Below are 23,627 nucleotides of genomic sequence, written 5' to 3'. Positions count from 1 at the left end.
CTGCTCCTTCCCTCAGCCCCTCACCCCGGAGCTGCTCCTTCCCTCAGTCCTCACCCCGGAGCTGCTCCTTCCCTCAGCCCTCAGGAGCTGCTCCTTCCCTCAGCCCTCACCCCGGAGCTGCTCCTTCCCTCAGCCCTCACCCCGGAGCTGCTCCTTCCCTCAGCCCTCAGGAGCTGCTCCTTCCCTCAGCCCTCAGGAGCTGCTCCTTCCCTCAGCCCTCAGGAGCTGCTCCTTCCCTCAGCCCTCAGGAGCTGCTCCTTCCCTCAGCCCTGCCCAGGCCCAGGAGGAGGCCGTGTCCCGGCTGGACCAGCCAAGTGGGTCAGAGGGGTGCAGCCCCTTCTTGGCTCGCGGCTGTTTTCCCTGTAACTGCTGCAATGGCCCTGGTTAACACCAGGATTCCATGGCCTTCGGGAAGGAGTACCTGCCTGCCTTGACTAGGTGAGAGAAACTGAGGGTTGAGAAGTAGGAGGGCAGTGCCAAACTACACCTCAGCTTAATGCCATTGCCCCAAGCCCTGGGTTCCTCTACTCTGTCTCCTGCCTCGGGTGATGAGCTGTTTTCAGCTATGGGTTTGTGTGTAACATGCTGTTTTTAAACCTTTTCTCCACAGTTTATTTATGACGAAAGAGTTTCCTGGTAAGTGAATCCCTTTTCGTTTTTTTCTGGTTATACACAAAAGCTGCCACAATTAGGGTTCCTCAGGAGAGGAGGGGGAAGCTAGAAAGTTCTGCAGGGCAGCAGTTTCCTGCTGTGTGAGAAACATCAGCACAAGATGGGCTAGGAAACTAATTTTTTGAGCTAGAAAGGCCAGGAGAGTGTTGTTCAGGCTGTTCCTGACACAGCAGCAGCAGTCAGTGCCCTCTGCTCACCCTGCAGCCACCCGGGGATGGCAATGTGCTCAGTAAAGGTGTGGGTGTGCCAGAAGGGGCCACCCAAGCAGTCCTAAATAATTGTATTCCATTATTTGGATTTTTAATTATTTAAAAAACTGAAAGTTCCTAAGGCAACATTAAAGAGTGAATGACCAGTTTAAAAAAAAAAAAATTAGAAAATTAATATCCCCATCAGTGTGCATTAGTGTGGTGCAGTAGGTACGGTAGGCTGGGAGGGCTTCAGGCACTTTTTTGGAAGTGTGCTTCCAGTTGCTTGGGTCTCGAGGTTTTGTTTCCAGTCCCTCCCTGGCTGGAGGTGGCAGTGCAGGTGGCTTTGGTGTCGCTCCCAGCCGCTGTAATTTGGGTTACAAGCACTAGGGAGCGTCAGGCCGCTGGGCTCCGTGTTTTCCCTCACTCGCTCTCGACGGGGGTTGCATTTCAGAGGCGAGTTTCAAGCGCCCGCTCTTGCAATGGCTTGGTTTTCTTTGTTTTGGTTTTTTGTTTGTTTGTTTTTTGTGGCTTGTTTGTTTGGGGGTTTTTTACTGAAATTGACTCGAGGCCCAATTGTGTTTAACTGTGCTATTCCACAAAAACACATCAATGGGGAAGCCGAGTGCTGAATCACTGGAAGCAGGGCATGAGATATCGATAGGGCTGTGCAATGTCTCAAATTCCTTAAGGAGAAAGTGCCCCGTGAGTTTTAGTACATAGAGTCTAATAACAGGTGATTTCCAGAAAGACTAGCAGTTTGCCATGGGGAACTATGCAGAATACAGTGTTTTGGCCAATGAAAAAGATTACCTAGGAACAAGCTCTGAAAGTCATATTTTGTTTTCACGCAAATTTCATTGTTTCATTAGTTTGACACAGAAACAGCAGAGGAAAAAAAACTGTCGGTACCCAATCAGCAGTTTAAACTGGTGCCTGCTGCATTCTCAGGGCTCGTGCAGCAGCCAGCAAAGGAGCGGCTGCCCCTTGTTCAGGCTGTCTCTGCCGTGCCCTGCTCTGATGTGTTTGTGTTGCTCTTGTTTTTAGGTGGGAGTCCTTAGTCTTAGTGCTGATGTATGTCATCTACATCATTATAATGAAGTAAGTCAAACGTGCCCTCGGCTGTTTTAAATTCTAGGGCTCCCTGCTCCCTTTGCATCACCCAGCCCTCACGACAGAGAAAAGAAGAAACAACCTCCAGTTCTGCCAGACGTTGGCTGTTAGGGAAAATTTCTCCACAAAAAGGGTTATCCAGGAACAGGCTGCCCGCGCTAGTGTGGAATCACCATCCCTGAAGGGGTTTAAAAGACATGTAGATGTGGTGCTAAGGGACATGGCTTAGTGGTGGGCTTGGCAGTGCTGGATTAACATTGGACTTGATGATCTTGGGGGTCATTTTCAACCTAAACTGTGCTATGAATCTGTGCTTTATGGATCTTGCCCTGTGTGAACAGACCAAGGCTAACATCCAAGTCTGTGGCAGAGCAGAGACCTGGATCCATCTTCAAGTCCCACCAAGGCAGGTGGGACTCTTCTGACTTCACTTTAGCATCACTTTAGTCAGAAATAAACAGGTGTGAGATTGCAGTCTACTTTTTATGGGTGTGAGGCTCTGCTGTAGTTCTTGCTTGCCTGGAGACCCATGATAAAACTACAGCACAGTCAGCAGTGATTTTCTGAGCGTATGACCTGTGTGACTTCTCTCACACAAGTTCCTGCTAGTAAAACCAGTCTGTTCTGCTGTTTGGTTCCCCTCCTCCTGTCTTGTTTTCGAAAGCCAGTGGAAAGGAAACCCAGATTTAAACTGGAACATTGAACAAAACCTACCAGCTGCCAAGCACACCAGTGGTCTTGTCTCAGTAAGTAAGAGTAGAGATTTGTTTTGAAATTAATGAGTAGAGTAAATATTGTGAGAAAAATTCTCAGAACAGTGAAACACTCAGGCTGGGCTGACGGGAACACGAGTCAGAATTCATCTCACTTCTAATCATGAGAAACTTTCACATAGTGGGTAGCTTCACCCTTGCAACAATTAAGTGACCAGCCAGACAGTTGTGCTGTCTAAATATTGTTTTTTCCCCTGAAAGCAATGCTGTAGTGTGAACAGGTGTTTCAGACCTGTTTGGATCTAGCTGGAAAGGTTGTTGCCCTGGCTAGGTACAGGTGTTTGCAGGGGTCTACCCTTGCCTTTGAGCACCGTGGTGAGACCCTTGGCTCATGTTTGTGTCAGCTCCTGGGTACTCTAAGAAACAAGGATTATTCCCCTCCCTGCCAAAGTAGAGATGAACTGAGCATATGGCCTTGTGTTTCTGTGGGGGGTCATCCCAGGTAAAACAACACATGCTCAGGTGTGATTGTGTGATAAAAAATAAGCTTGGATGATGACAAGCAATGATTACTCATGATACAGAATATTAATCACACCTAATACATAAGCATACATGTCATTCAAGATTCATGGCTTCCATCTTTCATAACCTTCTGGGTGCAGAGAGATTGCATGGTGTACAATTTGCTGTGCTCTGGCGTACTCCCTAAAACCAGAGGAGTTTTCTTCCCTCCCTTAGTTGGACTGCACAGAATACGAGTCTAGGAAAGGAAAACTCACGAAGTAAAAGTGCATCCTGAGCTTGTTTCTTTTGTGCAGGTACAACTCAACCATACATCACTGCTTTGAGAGGAAGACCAAAAACTCTGCAAATCTGGTGAACGGCTTAGCCAGCAACACGGAGATGGACGACAACAGCAACTGCGACGCCACCGTGGTGTTACTAAAGAAAGGTAACTGTTCCAGTAAGTCACTCTCTCGCATCATTCTGACTGTTTACAAGCCTGTCCCTGCTCTCAGGGGGTGAGCTGCTGCTGTCTTGTGAGCCGTGAAATAGTGGTGGGCAGGTGGCCCTTTTGTAACCCCCCTTCCAGGCGGGGGCACAGTGTGGTGAGCCCAGCCATCACAGCCTGTGCCAGTGGAGGCAGCTCCGGCCTCTGCTGGGTAATTCTTGCTGCTGGACGAGTGCTTGGCTGTGAGGACTCCTCCAAGCACAGGGGCTGATTATTGAGCCCATTATAGCCCCTGAGAGTCCTCCTGCAGGTGCTGTTCCTCTGCACTGACATTGCCCATTCACATCATCTCCAGTTAAATTTAACTCCATTCCAGAGGGACATCAACTGAGCAGAGAAAGAGGCCCTGCTTAGACCAGTGCACACTGTTCTCCCAGTGAGGGCTCTGTGTGGGTCTGGGTGGTGTGCTCTTACTGCACGTGCTGTCTTGAATGTGCACAGCTTGGCCATGTAAATGATCTTTTAGAGTATTTCACTTTGGCTGAAATCTGCTCCTGTTTAACTTCTGTATGATCACATATAAAAATAATTGTGTTTCTTCAGCTTAAAAAAAAATTCCCCATCCCATAGCAGCAGTAGTTCAATATCTGCATTTGCAAGCATGTGCTAAACTGTTTTTGAAGTGGGTTTTTTTTGTTTTTGAAACATTCAACAAGCATGTGCAGTGACTGCTTGGGATTTATATGCACCTGTCCTCAGGAATAACGCCTCCCCTTGCCCTGAGGCATGGATTTAGCCTAAGAAGAAGCTCTGTCATGTTGAAATCAGTCTTGGTCTCTGCCCACAGATGGGCTGCCCCTTTTGTTTTGCTAGTCTACAAAAATGTAAATTTAAAAAAATAGGTCTTTTCCTGCAATTGGTAATTGAGAGGCATAGTCTATATGCAGTAGGCAACTAAACATGAAATCAAACCCTTTGATCTGGCAGAGGCCTGTTGCAGAGGGGAGGCTGCTGGGAGTGCTGTGCACTCTGATGTGGGGAATCTGCTTTTGTTCCCTGTCGCCTGGGGATCTCCACAGCAATCTGTGCTGGCAAGATACTCTGTACCAGGAAAGCTGGGCTGGGAAAACTCAGTGACTGTAAACTCAGGCTTTACCCATCCAGCTTTACTCAGTGCCCTCAGGGTTAGCTCTGATAGTGGGGTTTGGTTTAAATGTCCCTACAATGTGTCTTTGCGTGACAGCTGCTCAGCTGCTGGGAACTTTTTGGTTTGGACACTTGTGGTTACTCAAACTGGCTGAGGAAGGAAGAGGAAAGCATTGCTTCATCTCCCTGAGGATTGTTCCTGTATTTCCTTGGCAGTGGGCCCCTGGAGGCCTGGACAGATGAGTGGTGCTGCTGTCTGTCCCAGCCAGGGGCACAGGGTCACAAACAGCACCTGCTGCAACAGAGTGCCCTGAGGGTTTCAAACACTGTTTGTTTTCTGAGACCTTTTCTGAACAAAGAAAAAAAGACTGAAACAGAAAGATTTCTGTGTTTGGGGCAGTTCCCCCAGGTGCCATTCAACAAATGCCAGTGTGGAAAAACTCACAAAGAAAAGCTGTCTGGCTATTTTGATTATTTTTTCCTTTTTTTTTTTGATATGGAGGAGCTGAGGAGCTGACTTAACTACTCCAATCCATGGAGGGGATTCATCCAACAGTCAGAAAAAAAAAGTGACACAAGGGCCAGAGAGATACTGTTCTGTAAGATGTAACAGTGATGGTAAAAACCAGTAATGCCATGAAACATTTGCCAGTGTTCAGCACTGATTTTAGTAAACCAGAGCAGAAATATGTCAGGTAAGGCCTCGGGTTTCCCTGCCGCCAGGTTCCAGTCCTGGCACAGAATTCCCAGCCTGAGGTAGCTCCAGGCACAGGAGGGATGAACCCTAAAGGCAATGGGCACAAGCACCACGCCCCAGGTGGAGCACAATTAAGGTACCTGCCCCTCTCTCCTTGTCCCTTTGCTCCCATACCATGGGCCTCTGGCACATGCTCTTGCTGCTGGGTTTGGTGGCACTTCCCAGCCATGAGCTGCAAGGCCAGGATGCAGAAACCTGCTTTCTGTTTGCACTGGTGCCTCGCAGGAACACAGGGATGATTTCTTTGCTGCTGTGTACAGTTAATTAATGGTGGGTGAGGACAATATCCTCACGGAAGTGCAGGTTACAACTGGAATTAGTGCAGCTTTCCTGCGTTTCTGCCTTGGTGGGATAGCTGTGGGCTGCCTAACCCAGGCCTGTGATGAACTGTGCAGAGCAGGTGGAGTTCTCTGTAAGGAGCACGAGTGGCAATACCATATTGGCAGTTTATTTAAAGACAGAAATATAGGATGTGTAAGAGGCAGGCATTAAGGGCAGAGGTGGCATATTTTGAGTGGTGGAAGCTGAAGGAATGGTTCTTACAAAGAACTTCTGGAACCCGTGGGTTTATCGTTCTGAGAGCCATACAGGCCAGAGGGAGAGACTGCTGGAAGAAGACCTCAATTTCTTTTTGTTCCCTGGCTGCAGGAAATTTCCACCGTAAAGCCTCAGTGATCATGGTTGATGAGCTGCTGTCTGCCTACCCACACCAGCTTTCCTTTTCCGAGGCTGGGCTCCGGATCATGATAACCAGCCACTTCCCTCCCAAAACACGGCTCTCCATGGCCAGCCGCATGTTAATCAACGAGGTGTGTCTTTTGTCTCCCTCACCAGCCCTTCTCCCTCTGATTTTGCCTTTTCCTGTAGCAGTGTTTGGGTTGAAGTGGAACTTGTGTGTTTCTTCTGGATCCCTGATAGCACTCTCCTATATTTTATCCTTCTGACGTTGACTTTAGTAAATCATCCCTTGCTGTCTGTCCAGGTGGAGATTTTAGCAGAGCAAGTTTCAGGTTGTTACCAGGTTATGTTACCTGTAGCTGTTGCTCACGGGGTGCCCCCTGCATTGATCTGATAACATCACTTGCACTTGTTTAATAATATGGCACTCCCCTGAGTCTGCACTTGGTCTGTCCCTAGCCTTGGAGTGCTCCTGGAGTCAATTCCACAGCCAGTGGTTCTTCTCTTATAAAAGCTGCATATGTGAGATTTATCTAGTGGTCTGCAGGCAAGCATCGTGTTTTACCTGATTGAAATTCATCCCTTTTGCTTTTAAAGCCAAATTTTTAAAGAGTTCTACATGTCTCTCTTTCTCTGTTCCTCCTTTTCCCTTAAAAAAATCAAATATAAAAAAAAAAAATCAATCTTTCAGCAAGACTTTGTGGCTGTATTTACAGAGGCAAAGGCTGATCAACAGCAGGACTTACACCAACGGCGAGTCGGAAGTGGCAATCAAAATCCCTGTGAAGCACGTGGTGGAGAACGGAACGGGCCCCGGGAACTCTGCGGAGCGGGGCGGGAACGGCGGCCGGCGGGACGAGGACGTGGCCGAGGCCGGGAACGAGACCGAGAACGAGGACAACGAGAACAACGAGAACGACGAGGAGGAGGAAGAGGACGATGACGACGACGACCATGAAGGGCCGTACACACCTTTTGACCTACCCAGTAAGAAGCTGCTGGGTTTGTGTTGGGTTGTTTGGGTGTTGCCAGAGAGCGTTGCAGACGCACGTGGAGGTCCAGGTGTCTCTGGGAGCTCCCATCAGCCTACGCTTTGCAGGGAGGGTCCTGGCCTCAGGTAACAGATGAGAGGAACTGGGAAGCAGCAGGAACCTCTCAGGGTGCAGGCTCCTGGGGCTGGGCACAGCTCTGCTGCAGCTCTTTGTGTTGGCCCTGTGCTGCTGTTGCAGTCAGAGAGGAGACAGAGCAGTCTGCACGGGGTGGTTCCTGCCCCCGAAACACGGCTCACCCTCTGGAACGATGGATCTCTGCTGACTGTGGAGGAAGCCGAGGGTGGTGGGGCTGCTGTCAAGGTGCCTGAGTGCAGGTCAGATGTGTCTGTGGCTAGGACCTGCCTTTGCTGGGAAGGGAGGTGGGACAGTGCAGTGCCAGCCCCTTTGCTTCCTCCCAGGGAGTGAGCACATGTGCTCTGACCCACTGCTTCAACTCTCAGGCAGTCACTTCTCACTCCTGTGCATCTCCATCTGCCATCACACCGTGGTCTTCTAAACAGAGATGGATTGTCATTATCTGTTTGGTTAGCAGTCAGGCTGAGAGGTCCCTGGCATCTTCCTTGGACATATTAACAAAACAATAACCTCTGGGAATACAGCAGACTAGAATTGTGATTGTTTCCCTTTGTTGTTGTTGTTGTTGTTGTTTTACAGGTGGAAAGATAGAAATATTGAAGTGGGTCTTCACATGGCCTTTGAGTTTTGTCCTGTACTTCACAGTGCCCAACTGTAACAAACCCCACTTGGAAAAATGGTTCATGGTTACCTTTGCTTCTTCTACCCTCTGGATTGCAGCTTTTTCTTACATGATGGTGTGGATGGTACGTACCAACTAAACCAGAAACCACTGTCTGGGAGAAGAAACAGTAGTGGCTTTTGTCAGCCTAGAGGAATGTACAAGAAGTTCTACACACCTGAGTTTTCAGATGAGAAACCTTATGTCTGCTTCCATTTCTGCTGGACCTGTCCCCACTGAGAGGGAAAAAACAGAGTCACTGTGCAGCTTCTGACATGTGGTTCACATTGCTTGGAGTCTGGTGTAGGGAGGTGAAAGGAGTGATTAAATCTGGAAATTAGGAAATGGGTGTCATTAGACAAAGGCACCCAAAATTTAAAAATATTAATCAATTTGAAGAACGCTAATTTAACATAGACTGCATAGCAAGGGGAAGAGGAAATTGAAGGTATCTTCTCTCTGCTAACAGGATTTGTTTGCAGTCACTGCATATAGCATTTTCATGGTATAATGAACCACAGGGCAGTTTCAGTGTCTGCTTAGCTAGTGTTTGTAAATAATAATGTCTGTAAACTTCATCCAAGATCAGCAGATGGTTACACAGGGTAGTGGGCCACCATGTAGTCTCTTTTCCAGGTTAGTTTCAGGAAAATTGTGGGTGAAATATATGAAGCAACTAACCAAAGAGGGTACATAGCAGGTGAGTGCTATCCTCTGCCAGTTGATGAACATACCAAAAAACCCTGTCACTGCTTCTCTTTAAAGGAAGCGTGAGTTTGTACTGAGAGATACACTCTTGTCTCACAGCATACTGCAGATTTGGGCCAAGCTGGTCTTGGATGTCAGTTCTTGTAAACAGCTTGACAGTTTATTTCCTCTCCTCAGGTGACAATCATTGGGTACACACTGGGAATTCCAGACGTGATCATGGGCATTACGTTCCTGGCAGCTGGAACCAGTGTGCCAGACTGCATGGCAAGCCTTATCGTGGCCAGGCAAGGTGGGTTCAGCACAGGGATGTCATGCTGCTGGGGAAGTGTTTCCTTATGTTCTCTTTCTCTTTGGGTAGCACGGGTGGCTCCTACATGTGAAAACATACAGAGCCCTTTCCCTGAGCCTGAAATTTAAAACAAGAACAAAGGAGGATATAAATTGTGTTGCCATTTTAAAGCAGCTAGCAGGTTCTTAATGGCAGTGTGGGACAAGTTCAAAAGGTTAAAAGTTGCAAGACTGTTCTGAGACACGTCTGACTGTGCATGGTTTCCCCTCCTGCAGGAATGGGGGACATGGCTGTGTCCAACTCCATCGGCAGCAACGTTTTCGATATTTTAATTGGCCTGGGCCTTCCGTGGGCTTTGCAGACCCTGGCAGTGAATTATGGATCATACGTAAGTCCTACATCTGTTCGCATTGTTCTCATTTTATTTATTTTTAGTAAAACCGTGTCTGTTTAGGAAAAAGAAAATTAAGGTCCAAAATTCTGTGGATTGGATCTGAAAAAAACAAATAGTTTTGGTCTGTGACGATTTGGGAGAAGTAGCAATTAATTGTGACTGAACAATCTCCATCCTTTGGAGGAGGACAAGTACTTCCATTTCCTCCTTAAAGACAGAAGTCTGTGCTGAAATAAGCTAGCTCACTAGAGTGCACTGGATGATTTTCACACTCCTGAATATATTCCATATAGGAAGAATGACCCTGTTTTTAATAAGCCAGAGGGGATAAACACACAGGTGAAATGTAAAGGACAGATGAGAGCTTTAAGGCTCTCTGGTGTTATGTTAACATACTGGAAAGTGAAGGAAACTGTTAAATAATTGGGTGTTTCAGAGCGTGACCATCAGCAGAAAACTCTGCAGACCTTTCCTGTTTAAGCAAAAAACTACCCAACGCTAATGAACTCACCCTTTACTTCCCAAATGATAAAAGAGCCACCCCCTGGCCCCAGCATTGTACCTCTGGAGATGGTCTGGCCCCCAACCCTCTGCTCAAAGCTGGGTCAGCTAGAGCACAATGCTTAGGACCAGGTCCAGTTGGCTCCTGAGTTACCTCCAAGGATGGAGTAATACACATCAGTAAGGTCCCCCTGAGTCTTCTCTTCTCCTGGGTGAACAGCCCCAGCTCTCTGCCCCGTCATCCAGCTCATTAAATAAAGACAGTAAGCAGGATTGACCCCTGGGGTAAGGCCCCAGTGACTGGCCTAGGTAGTTTCTGAGCTAACAGTCAGGATTTAGTGCTGCTCCTTTGGTATTTGGCAGGACCCAAATGTGTCTTTGTGGTATCTCCTCCAGAAGAGGAACTCCTCAAAGCAGTGGTGATGCCCCTGACTTGCATACAGAGGGGAGGAGAGAGTTGTAGAAGACCAAAAGGGCTTCCTTGACCATAATTACTTTTGTATAGTGATCCAAAACCATGGTTGCCTCCCTAGAATGTTTAATGTAAGTGGACTGTGGCAAAGTTAAGCTTCTGCTGAAAGTAGAGAGTAAACACATTTTAGTAAGCAAGTTGTAATAACTTTTTTGGAAGCCAAAACCAGGAAACTGTGTGATTTGGAAGTTAAACTTCAAAGCAGAAGAACCTTCTAGAAGCCCCCTCCAGCCTTGTTTCTCTGGGATTCCACACACTCATGGCTTTTTCCAGAGTGTGGTATATCTCTAATATGATACTCTGTAAAATCCATACATATATATCATGTTCCAGGCTGCCTGACTGTGGCAGTTTTGCTCCCTGTTAGTGCTGGTGCAAGGAGTTGTGGCAGGTTACCATGCAGAAATGGAGAGGAGGGTGTGCTCTTTGCTCCCCTGGGGGGAGCAGCTTGGGGACTGCCACTGGGTGCTTTCCCAACGTTCTCAGACATCCTGTAAAGTGGCCTCAGGTGGAATCAGGCCTTGTTGTTTAAGCAAGCTCACTCTATGGAATAGTGTCTGAGCAGGAAAGACCTTGTGATTTAATAGATGAGTCCGGAAAAGAGCAAGAGGGAGGGTGTCAGGGAGACTAATGGGCTTGCTGGAGTCACACAGTAGGTGAGTGGCAGAACTGGAAGTAAACTGTGAGTCTCTGGAGAGAGGTGTCCTGGTGCTGAATTGCTAAATCTCATTGTGATTAAGTGCCTCTCTTCTGACAGCCCCTTCCCCAGGCCCATTGTCAGCAGATGTTTCAGCTTGATATTTATTTTATTCTTCCTTCCTTGTTACAAGAAAGGAATGGAAAACCATCTTTTGCTTCTCAGGCTGCATCTTGGAAGCATCTGTCACCTGGTTTAGAGAGGCAGATCTAGCCAACATCAAACTTTCCACATCAGATCCCTTCCATTTCTACAATATCTAGTCTCTAACCCAACTGTATGTTTACTATTTTAAGAGTCCTTGTTGTTTCTGAACACCCACTAATGTCCAGGTGCTAACTCTGCCTTCCTCTGTGCTTCCCACTGTGCTTAGAGGTCACTTGGCCACCCTCCTGCAGAGGCTCTGGCCTTCTGTTATCCACCCAGCTAATCTGGCATGCCAGCAGGGCTCTTGGAGGAAAAGCAGCATCCCTCTCCCCTCCTTTGACAGAGCTCACTTTCCCCTCTCTTCCAGCGCCGAGTGCTGGACACGTTGCTGACCCTGTAACCCAGTGAGCATCCCTCCCCAGTGGACCTGGCATATGCAGAGTGCAAGGATGTTTGCATCCAGTTGCTTCCCTCTGGAATATTTTTTTGCATATAAACCAGACATCAGCCAGGAGTATTTTAGAGAACAGGAATTTTAGCCTAAGGATAAAGAGCCAGGTTCATTTGTTCACATCAGCATTTGGGAGTATAATCATGTCAGTCCCATTGCTCCTCTGCCTGATAATTCAGCCAGTTTCAGCAAAATTTGACAGAAGATTAGAAGTCTTAGAGACGTGACATTCCTTCCGTGCAAACAGGCAGCTAGAGAGAGCAGGAATAATCCCAGTGCAAGCCTTATTAGGCATCCAAGAATCCAGAGGGAAGCAAATGCTTGAAAAACACATGGAGACGGGAAGCATCGCTGCTCTGCTCCTTGCTGACCAGTTGCTTTTCACTGCTTTAATTCCAAGGCATGAATGGTACTTTCAGACAAAGCTGGCCTTAATCTCCTCACAGCCAACATCTGTGGATCTGTTCCCTGCCCCACTCTGGCCCAGGTACCTGCATACAGCCCACCTTAAATCTGAGGGAAGAGAGGGAATAGGACCAATGGATGTGTCAGTCATGGGGCAAACATTAGGGTCCGGAATAGCAACCAGGTGGTGACTGTGTGTCTGTGGGGGTCCCTGCTTCCCACTGCATCCCTCTTCCCTTCTGTAGCTGTTACTGCTCCTCCTGCTTTGAGCTGCCAGACTCTTCCCATCTGCCACAGTAGCATCTGCAGCGTGATGTGCTGGCATCACTGCAGCAGCAGTGTGCAACTTGGCAGGTATTAATGGATTCATTTATTGTCAGATGCCCAAAAAACTATGGATGGGCGTAGCAGGTGCATGCTGAAGCCACTATCTAGTCCCTCCAGCTTCCTGGAGTAGTTTGCATGTAGTGAGTGTGTTTGCTCCCTGGTTCCATGCCAGGGAGATCAGGATGATTGTGCTGTAGTGTAGAACAAAGGTGTCCTTGCCAATCTCCAGGCATTACAGGAATTCTCTCCAGCCGATGATACCTTGACTGTCCATGAGCAGCATTCCAGGTGGGTACCCTCTGCAAAGTGAATTCTGTGATACAGAACAAACACAGGATGCCGCTCTCTTAGGAGTCTTAAAAGAGTTTTAAGAAGGAAATTCCATTTAGACATGCAGGAATGCAGCACATGTTTGAAGTTCCAGTTTGTTGAGACCTCTGTCTCATGGCAAGACCTGGGGAATGCAGGATTTAGACTGAATTTCCACTGCCAGACAGAGACACTGCAGGAAAAGGATCCCCAGACACACAGAGGACCTGCAGCTTTTTCAGCTGAGGGGCTGGAAAGGTAGCAGAGTCCTTCTAAAATTCCTTACTGGGGTAATTTCTGTTGTATTTGGACCCTGAAGCAAAACGAGTCTGGGTTCTGGCAATAACTCCTTGTTTTCTCTTCAGAAAAGAACTGAAGAATAGAATCACTTTTATTTCTATTGTTTTTCCTCTGCTGTTTAGCCTCAACCTTGGTTACCTGTTTCCTGCTGCAGCAGCTTGGCCATGGCTGGAGCTGGTGGCAGCATCCTTGCATTTGCTGCACAAGCAGCAGGGAGATCAGTCTGGCAGAGGAGACTGGGAATGCACAAACTTTCCCTGTGTGATCAGTCAGAACAGCATTCTTCTGGCTTGCTTTAGCCCCAAGATACAAGCCAGACCTCAAAGGAGAGTTTGGGAATGTTGATTTTTCCTCCTTGCTGTATGTGAGGGAGTGCTGTGTCTGCAGACAGTTTTCTCCTGGGGGAGAGGCATTTCCTATTCTTAAATGAGCAGAGGACTGGGCTTTTCCTTCTCTAATGAAGAAGACTCCAGCTGAGGCTCTTTTTCTGGCTTTTGCCAAAACCTGAAATTATCTCCTTTCTTACTGCGAGTTTTGAATGTTTTGCTGGCCTTGTTTTCCCTAAACTTCCACATTGTCACCTATTCTGAGGAAAGGTATTCCATTGCCTCTTGGAGGAAATGCCACTCCTCTCACGAGAGGGCCACTTGACTGATTTCTGCTCTGGTTTGACAGATCAAGGACACATTTTTCATAAGCTTTTGTTCCAGATTTCAGAATCCTCCGAGCTTCTGTGCTCACAGTTAAAAGTCTGTCACGAAAAGGAGTAGGCTACAGTGATCATCACAGAAGTGGAGTAGTTCATCAGTTCAGTGTGTGTTTTCAAAGCTGTAGTCTGATGGGACATTTGTGAAACAGCAGCATGTAGTCCAAAGTGAAATGCAGGAAAAGAAGGGGTTTGTCAGGAAGCTCATTTGGCTGAACTGGATACATATCACAGCTGGAATTTCTGGATGAAAAAGTGCAACTGTTTGGGTAAAAAAACCTTGCTGGGGAGCTCAAAGTACTTGAAAAGCTGTGAAGAATTCCACAGATGTTTCAGGAGGTGATGGCATCTCCCTGTCATGCCACAGAACAAGCAGAAAAGGGACAGAAGAGGACAAAGACAACATGTGAGAAGGGCTATAAAACAATGAGAAGTGAATAAAAAACCCCAGAAAGACAGTTGGAACAACCAGGCATTGATGTAAGGCTGTTCCCAAAGCCCTGGGATGGCTGGGAGATGGATTCCATAGGTGTGTGCTGGGTGTAATTCCATCATTCCAGATGCACTGGATTTGCAGTATGGGTGCTGTGGAGTTACCCTGTGCACACAAGTGGATTTGGCTGGCACAGAGCAATGAAGGTGCTGGTGCTGAGCTGCTCCAGCATCACTCCTCTGGCACGTGCAGTCAGTCTGAGCTCAGCAGGCTTTGTGGAGAATGGAGGGATCCTTCAGGCAAATGGAGAAGTGAAATGAGAGAGAAAAAAGGCCCATGTGAACAGTGGGGATTCAGCCTAGCTCGGATTCAGCTCTTCCAAACCCAGTCATCAGTACTGTACAAAAACAACTCGTGGTTCTGTAGGATCACTTCCTGAAGCAGACAGATGCCTGTCACGTTAGGAAATGTGGAAAGGCTGCCAGGAAAGTGCTTGCTATTTAGGTTAATTAATAGCTCTTTGCTTTGCCCAGCAGTGGGAGCTGGGCTAGATCCCAGGCCAGGAATGTTGCTTGTTTGGCCCGGGTTGGGAACTGTTAGGCTGGAGTGAAACTCCAGTTTTTTGAAGCAGTAACCCTGCAGGGGGAAGTTGATGCTCACGTTGGTTGCCCCGTTTGCTTTGCCTGTGCAGGAACAGCATAAGTTGTGTTGCTGTTACATTTGTGAAGCTGCCATAAATAATTAGCATACACTTTCAACTTTTGAATAATCTTTAATAGCAACTTTTATTCCCCTGGATGACCTGCAAGGAAGAACCCTGCAGGTAGTCCAGAGAAAGCAGCCCCAAACATTTCTCTTTGGAAGCACTGTCCTCAGCAAATTAGACACAGAGGCCTTTGGAATGGTCTGCTGGTTTTATGGAGGCTGGAGATGTAACAGAGAAGCAGTGTCTGCACTTCAGGTTGAATTCAGACATTTTCCATGCTAAAATAATTCCATCCTCTTCATTTGATTCCTTTTCCTGTAGATCCTTTTGCAATTGATACATTTTATACTGTGAGTTTTTACAGATACTGGCACTGGTCAAACAAAATTCCTGACCAAAATCCAGACAGGGATTTATTGCAAAAGAGTATCTGTCTTTCCTAGCCAGCTGCTGTTCATTTGGGGTAGCAGGGAAGGTGGCTTTAATTTGTGTTTTAGTTACACAGAATTAGTTTAGGATTTTTTTGACCAGTCTGTCTGTGGAGTTTTCAATGGCTATAGGATCATGACATTTTTCACCTTCAGTTAATGCAGACAGTCCCAAAATTGACCTTCATGCCCTGAAGCAATCCAAATCCTTCATTTCTCTGGACAGTCAGTCTAGTGCTAATGTTGCATTTTACATGTAATGGTCATAGGAATAGAATGGTCCTGCTGTACATCCACACCCTTACAGCATATATCCTAAAGAAATCCTGGAATACCTCTATGAACAAATGATCATCATGACCGTAGCCTTTTTTATTATGTCAAAAATCAGTAAAGAAGGAAAACGTGCCATTTGTGTAAGCCAGTACTTTAACACATGTGAAGGGAACAGCAAATCTCAGGCGGCAGCAGAGCTCTGCAGATGGGGGGATGTTTGTGAGTGCAAATGATGGCAAAGCCCCTGTGGGAATAAAACACCTTCAAATGTTGTCAGGCCTTAAGGATGCTCCTCTAATAATGCTCCTTCTTCTTTTGCAAAACAGCGAGTGAGCAAAATAATCTGTGGTGTAATGGCTTGCCTTGGCATTTACAGCTTCCTTTAACAAGTCAGCAGTTTAGGATTATAGAAATATCAGCAGAGAGAAATATTGTTGCTTGAAATTGTGAGATGGTTTTATAAACTTCCTTTTTTTACAGATTCGGTTAAACAGCAGAGGACTTATCTATTCTGTTGGTCTCCTGCTGGCATCTGTTTTTGTCACAGTATGTATATAGTCTTTTGTTCTTCATTTCCAAAAGAGAGCTTTTTATAGACATTTCCTTCACCTGTTCCTTCCTCACCACCAGCTGAAGTGGTGCTTGCAGAGTCTGTGGTTAAGGGATAGGAGCGGTCACTGCTGCTGTGAGCTTCCTGAGCCCTGGCTGTGGCACTGCAGCAGTCCCAGGATGACACTCCTGTTTGTGTGTTTGTCACGGGAGGAGCCTGGGAGAGCCATTACCAATCGTTTGTTAGTTTTGTGCTAGAGCTGAAGCAGATCCCTTGATGCATGATGAGGTCCATTCTCCTGTGGGACAGAGAGCCAAAATGCTGTACAGGGTGCTTGGTCCTCTGTAGGATCCTTCTGAAGTATAATGCAATCCAGGAAAAATAGTGCCTGGACGTGACAATGTTGCTGTTGAAATCAGTGCTTCGTATTCCCTGACCTTTGCCAGAAATGACAGAGAGAAGAGGAATGATGTGACATCTTCCAAATCTTGAGACCAGGTGCCATAGAGGGGAGTCCTGTGTGTTGCACACCAGAACAATTCCCACATACACAAGACTTGTATCTTTGGTCAGAGCAAACTGTGCAAGGTCAAGCAGTCTTGGAGTGTGTGACTCTATGACTCTAGGTTGAGATGCAGAGGAGCACATGAAACATTTTGAGTGATGAAAAGGGAATCTGGCCTTTAAATGTGTTTCTGATTGAATTAAATGGGATTGTTCTTGCCGAAATGAAATTCACTGCAGAAACTTAAGCTGAAGTGATGTTAAGTCAGGGGGGTTTCCCTGACTGCTGTTCTGATTTACTGCAGCTCACTTGCTGCAGAACTTGGTTTGTGATTGCTTCCAGCTGACCATCAGCAGTAAGGGGACAGCCCTCTTCTTGCTGCTGTAGTCGAAGAGGGGATCTACTGCTTTGTTCAAAATGTTCCTGCTGTGGTGGCTTACTCTGTGTTTGTTGTAGGTCTTTGGTGTCCACATGAACAAATGGAAACTGGATAAGAAGCTAGGGTGTGTGTGCCTTTCCCTTTACGGCATCTTCCTGTGTTTCTCCATCATGACAGAGTTCAATGTTTTCACGTTTGTGAACTTGCCCATGTGCAGAGATCACTAACGCAGGTGGCAGACTGGCGGGAGGAGCTCCCTTCTTACCTGTGCAATACGAGCCACGGCGGGCGGCTCCTGAGCCTGGGGCACCTCCAAGCCGTGACACACGTCCTGCTCACTGTTCATAGGACCCGTGGCCCCACCTAGGTGTGCCCTCTCCCCGGCCCCCACGACCTGGAACAATCCTGCATCGATGTGAAGAGGTTCTTTCTCGACGTTCGTGTGATTTCCTAGCTCAGTTTTTGAGCGGTGTGACTGCGACTCGATGAACTGGCTGCTAACTGGCGTTGAGCCAGGCAAAACTGGTCTGCTACAATTCCTTCTTTTTTTAAGTTATTTGATGGAAGACTAATTAATTTATGACTTAAGACTATTGCTACAATGCAGAAGAGGGTACGTTGTGCAGGGGCTGACTCTCAAGGAGAATCATGGGAATTTTTTTGGTTGTGGGGTTTTGTTTGTTTGTTTGTTTTTAGTTTTGGTTTTGCTGTTTTTTATTTGTTTGTTTTTATGGGGGGGGGTGTTCTTGTTGTTCTTTTTTTTTACTTGCCAGAGATCAACGTCCTGTCTTGCATCTTCTCCTTCTGAGCACTGGGTCTCCTGTAACAATCCAAAGGTCACAGGGCAATGTAAAATGGAATTGCAATTCAAGATACTCAGCATAAAAGTGGATAAAAGAAGTTTGTCAAGGCAACAGCTGGTGACTTTTTACTCTAAATAATGAATCTTGTACAAGTGTGATGAGGAATGCCAGCTAAATGTGGATACAAAGGGTAAACACTGCTACCATTTTACTCTGAACGTTGGAGTTTTATTACTGGGGCGTTTATGTCATTTCCAAGCAATAGTCTGATTGCCCAGGAGGGCTGCCAAGGTGTCCTGGTTATTAATGGTCTGCACGTGGACATGGAAGGTCAGAACTTTCTCTGCTTCATCAGATTTCTTGTTTTGGGGGGATTCAATTGTTCGTGTCTTCTTCGTTCTGAGAAGGACATAAGTACGTGTCGAAACTTTTCTAAATGAGTTACAGACACTGGTTTCTTTAAGAGGAAAGAGGCATATTTTGCACAGACATAGTTACTGAAGTCCTAATTTGCCATTCTTTGAAGAATACACTGGACCTGGCCAGATATGTCATCTTAAGCAGTTGAACTTATCTGATCATGTGGATTCATCACCCCACCTTTGGGAGGGAGGAAGACACAGACAGAGATGGCACTTTTTAAAATGTGGAATATCTTCAATGCAGACTTGCTCACAGATCTTAAGTTATTGTGAAAGTTTAGCTATTCATTGTTCCAATATCCCAGCTAGGTTTTGTATAATTCTGTATTAATATGCAGGCAGATTCCACCCCCTGGGAAACACCATCACAGCTTCGTTGATATGTATTGATACTGTGGATTCTTGCCACTGCGACTCCTGTATTTACTTTAAGCACTGATCACTTCTGATCCCTTTTGTATGTTTTCTCCTCTTTCTTGTATATGTTTTACTATGAAATGTATTAAGAGACTACCAGCTAGGTGAATGTTTTTGTCTATGGTACAAACAGTGGCAAATATTAATAGTAAAGGTACAACAAACCCTACATAAAAGAAAGAAAGGAAAAAAAAAACACAAAACACCAAACCCTAAACTATAGCAGCAAAAAAAAAGAACTCCAACTTATAAGAAAAAAGAAGAGAGTCATGTTCCATTCACAGACAAAAAGCCAATTTTTATTTCATTTGCACTTTTTGAATTTTCTTTTGGCAAAATGTTGTAAATGAAAATATTTACACCCTTGGTTTCCACACAGCTCAGTACCTGATTTTGGTTCTTTCCTTGTTGTGCTGAACATTGGGAGGCACTGGCAGCTCCTTTCACTGTGCTTGTCAGCGGAGTCCTGTGGAAAACGCCGTGTCCTGTTGGCCTCGGGGAGCGACGTGTGCTGGTGGATCCCTGGCGAGAAGAAGGAAGGGTCCAGGGACAGGCAGTGGAGAGAGTCAATGATGTGCCTGCGTTGTCCTTTTTCATTCTGGAAAACAGTTGTGTTGCTACTTGTTGAGCTCTGCAGCTGTTGTTTGAGCAGCCTTCTCGTACCTGTGCCCACGGGACGTCCTCTTGCATTAGGAAGCCCACTGTACCTTCCTTTGTTGGGTTCTTGTTTCTTTTGGTGGTGTTGATGTTGTTGTTAATGAGATGAATAATAATAACAACCACTAAAATGCCTAAAACACTTCCTTAAATCAAACAGTGTTGTCAACTCTGTGGCACGTGTCACTAAAAGCCACCCCACAAACACAGCCTGCTCTTGTAGCGAGATGCAGTTGCTCCTAAGCAGAGTGTGTCCTTGCTGAGGGAAGGGACAGATTAGTGGGAGGAAAAAAAAGGAGAGAAGTTTCATATCAGGGCCTATTATTACTTCTATTTTGAATATTTATACTGCTGCTCCAATGGAGCCAGTTGGATCTATTTCTACGAAATAGCCATTACCTATCCCACGGCACAAAAACCGCATGAGTATTTTTTAGGAACTTTTCCTGTTGTTGTGCATTAAATACTGTAGTAATCGTAGCTTTGCATTGTGTGTGTGAAACCTGAAATACCTTGCTTTGATATCTGTGTGTTGTGCTAGAACGTTCTGCAAGTGGCTTGTTCTAAGCAGAAGGTCCCTTGGACTGCCATTAGCTGTGCCAGAGATGAACCTCCGCGCGCTTCCGAGCTGTGCTCACCACAGATCAGCGACAGACCCACGGAATGTGCACCTTCTGGCTGGGGTTGCTGCAGGAGCCCGCGCCTCTCACGTTGGTTAGCGTAGCCAAAGCCTGTGGGCAAGTCCCCAAAGCAAAGCAGCAGCAGTTTTTGCACTCTTCCTGAGCTCTCCCAGGCTGGCACGGACGGTTCCGTTCGGGTGCAGTGCGTATCCATAGCTTTACTGAGCCTGGCAGGGGCCTGAGTTCTGGGGGGTTCTCCCCTCATGAAGTTAGACTCTGGAAGTCCCCAGCTGTGCTGGAGGCCATCCAGCACCTGGCTCCAGTCTCCCAGGGGGAAGCTCTGTTGTGCCCGTTGCTGCCCGAGCCGTGGGCCCTCACTGGGATGTGTGGCCAGGCTGGCAGAGCCTTTGGGGACTGGGGCAGTGGGTGGCCGGGGGGTGCTGACTGGGGGAAAGAGGGAGTTTGAGGGGCTGGGGGGCTGGAGGGAACCACTAGTGAAGCTGGGCTGGTTTGGGCTGGGGTTTTAGTGTCATTGTGATTCATTTGCAGTTTTATTCTTCTGAAGGTGAGGGTTACCTTTGTGTCCGAGGCTGCTCTGGTCTTTTGACCAGTCAGCTGCTTTTGTTATCATTCCTAGCAGCTTCAGTGGATTCTAAATGAGTGTTTCAAAGGGAGATTAAAGAGCCTTTTCCTCAGTGGAGAGGCTTCACTGCAGCTCTGGCTTTGACTCGCTGTAAGTATGTGATCCTTGGCTGGCTCCTGCTCGACATGGATGGCCGTCCTCCGACAGCGCTTCAAAGGCACAGTGGTAGGATGGGCTATGATATGAGGTGGTCTTAACACATGCTGGGAAAACTGCTCTTGTCCCTACCAAAGGTGAATTTTATACTTGCCTTTTTTTTTTTTTTAATTTTATTTTTTGTGTGCTGCACTTTTTGGTAGTTTTTGCAGTAGGAGGACCAATCTGAAGTGTGTGCACGGGAGGAGACTTTCACTGGCATAATTTGTTGTTTTTGCTGTGGTGTCACTTGCCTGCTTAGTTTTCAGCTTTCTGTCTTCAGCTGTGTCTCTGAAATGGATTGATTAGCTTTGGATTTATGATGATAGTGCTTGTGGAGAACGAGATGTGAGACTGGCTTTTTTTCCTGACAAAACAAGTCAGGTAGAACAGCAGTCTAGTTTAACAAAAAACAATGTTCAAGGTAGGTGGAGCAACCTGTCAGAACAGGAATTTTTATATGTTTTTTTCCAAATAACCATGTTAGTACTTGTGAGTAAAACCTACATTGAATATTGTTGAATAACTTTTAGAAAACCGTAGGTTTCTGCTGATTGACAAATGTTTCTTATATTAAGATTTTTTGGAAGCCCTAATCCTTTCAGTTAAAGTTCACAGAGATGCAGTAGTGTGAGGTTTATCTATTTCAAAGTTAGACCACCAGAGCTTTAAACCTGTTTAAATATATACTTTAAAAATCAATCTCAATGGACCATGCTTACCTGGATTTAATTCTGCCCTGTGCTCACGACGTTTCACTTGATCAGCAGGCACTGCAAGTTAGTCTAAAATAGGCTTGAATCCAGGTAAGAATGTCCCTTTCAGGTTGGTACAACTTTAACTGAATCAGTTTAAAGCCAGCTTTTACGGAAAGCAGTGGAAGTTTGAATTCTTGAAAGACTTCAGCCAATTCACTTGAGATTTGAGGAGCTGCAGAGCCTGGGTGTGCCGAGCGGAGGCACCAAGCAGAATGCAAGGCTGACTCCCAGGAAGAGAGTTTTCAGTATTCAGGGACTTGAGTGAAATGTGACCTTTGTTAAATCAGGGGCAGAACCCCAGTGACTGTTGCAGGTCAGTGATGTGTTTGCAGCAGTGAGTCCTGGAAAGGATGGGGACGCTGCATTTTTTAAAAGATGAGTGAACTTTTTTATTTTCTTACCTGAATAAATGAATGGCTGTTAATACTACAAGCACCTTTTAAGGGAATTTACATGGATATTCTGTTAGCACTTAGTGGCCTCAAATCTGAAGCATAGTTCTGAAATGCATCTGCTTCTGCCCAAACTACTTGGACTTGTTGGGCTGAATCTCCTCAGCCAAGCTCAGGTGTGGACAAATCCATGCCTTTTGGAGAAGTTTACTTTATTCACGGGGAAAGCAATGGGGTAAGAAATGACAGTCTGTTCTGTTGTGCACTGGGAATATAAACTGGCTGTGAAATCGATTATTTGCTGGCCTGAAACAGCCTGAGATCTTAGACCAAGTTATCCAAGTTTGGACAGAAGCATCTAATTTCAGGAAAGCTTCTAAAAAAGCACAGTTTGTTTAAAACAACAGATTTTTAAATGTATTTATATAGCTAAAATGACTTTACTGTGGTATATTTTAGGTAGGTTTTTGTTTTACTTTTTGTAACAGCCTTGCAGAACAAATTTTAAACCTTCCACACCGAAACAACCTGACAGAAACCTTGTCAATCCAACCTTTGTCTGCCAGGTAGGATTTGAATGGTGCTAAAAGTCAACATGATAATTTTACAGCAGCAATTCAACGTGACATTTTCATTGCCAGTTGAGGGAATGCATAACCTTGTATGCCTGAACCTGTGGGGATTGTTGCAGTTGCTAAGATGCTATAAGTGTCTGAGTATTTAAGACAGACTTACACATACCTATTTATAAACTCAAGAGATGGTTGCAAGCTTTTGTTTGTTTCCACCTTGTGTTAGCCAAATATTGTGAGCGGCACGTGGCAGTTGCACATCTCTAATAGAGCAGGTCGAAAGCTTAAACAGCTTATCTGTGTCCATTCAGTTAATATTTCTAATTGTAATTATTGTTATTCATTTGAGGTTCCATTTGCTGAACATAAAGACAGCTTTGAGAAAGCAAATAGACCATGTGTGAGACACTGGGGAGGTCAGGAAATTCTATTGTGAAGTATTTATGCTTTTTATTTATTTATTTATCATACACAAAGAGCTGAGCCCCTGGTTCAGGAAAACATTTCTTCATGGTGGCAGAAGATTTAGGAACCTGATTTCAGGCCCTTCCTAAAGCTAACACCAGATTTCCCTGGATCAGGGACCAAGCAGACTAAGCCATTAAAAGCATCATTCCATCCTTTCGAGTGTCCACAAAAAGTGGTAAGACCTTCTCAAATGCTTCTTATAACTTATATTAGTAGACAAGCTGAGGAATCCCAAGAGACCCAAAGATGCTTCTGCAGTGCTCACCTCTTGATCTCTGAGAGTAGAAATATATAAATAACAAATGCTCCTTGCACTCTCAATGTTCGTAATATCACTGTCACAAGGAACCATTTGCAGTAATCAAAATTCACATTTCCTGTGATACCCACGAGTAGATTTTATATTTTTATTTTTCAGGATTTTTTTATTTTCTCAGTTGTCTGCTTCCAGTAAGCAAGTCATTTTCCTCTGCCTGGTTTTCCATGGCTCTTTTTCACAGCACACGATTGGCTCTGGTTAAATGTGAAGATCTCCCTAAAACAGATGCCAGCAAACACTTGGGTGAAGCTTTATTGTCCCAGCTTTGTGACAGCAGGCAAGGACCTTCCGCCTCGAGATCCTGCAGATGAAACAGTGCCAGCACTTGCAAACACACTTCCCCTTCTGCACTGCCTTGGTTTGGCTTCAGGTGGGTCAGGAGGTCTCCAGTGCAGAACAACAATCACATCATTGCTGTCAGTGTG

The 23,627-nt window shown here is 45.9% G+C and overlaps 1 protein-coding gene across 4 annotated transcripts in view; it reads left to right on the top strand.

Annotated features, from left to right (window-relative positions):
- The window catches only part of SLC24A3 (solute carrier family 24 member 3), an 80,208-nt gene extending 61,365 nt beyond the window's left edge, over positions 1–18,843 (top strand). Inside the window, exons 7-16 of one of the 4 annotated variants that reach the window (XM_027704120.1) lie at positions 611–636; positions 1,908–1,961; positions 3,508–3,641; positions 6,193–6,353; positions 6,939–7,209; positions 7,929–8,095; positions 8,896–9,010; positions 9,286–9,398; positions 16,043–16,108; positions 17,074–18,843. In XM_027704120.1, the coding sequence (XP_027559921.1) occupies positions 611–636; positions 1,908–1,961; positions 3,508–3,641; positions 6,193–6,353; positions 6,939–7,209; positions 7,929–8,095; positions 8,896–9,010; positions 9,286–9,398; positions 16,043–16,108; positions 17,074–17,223 (1,257 nt within the window). In that variant the 3' untranslated portion in view covers positions 17,224–18,843. Of the gene's footprint in view, positions 1–610; positions 637–1,907; positions 1,962–3,507; positions 3,654–6,192; positions 6,354–6,938; positions 7,210–7,928; positions 8,096–8,895; positions 9,011–9,285; positions 9,399–16,042; positions 16,109–17,073 lie in introns of all 4 variants that reach the window. The other 3 variants (XM_027704119.1, XM_027704117.1, XM_027704118.1) reach the window with 3 other exon arrangements.
- Positions 18,844–23,627: the final 4,784 nt, after the last annotated feature.

This window comes from Neopelma chrysocephalum, unplaced genomic scaffold (assembly GCF_003984885.1).
Source record: "Neopelma chrysocephalum unplaced genomic scaffold, ASM398488v2 Primary Assembly neopelma1_257, whole genome shotgun sequence".
NCBI lineage: Eukaryota > Metazoa > Chordata > Aves > Passeriformes > Pipridae > Neopelma > Neopelma chrysocephalum.
Note: the sequence above shows the minus strand (reverse complement) of the source record. Positions and strands in the feature narration are given on the sequence as shown.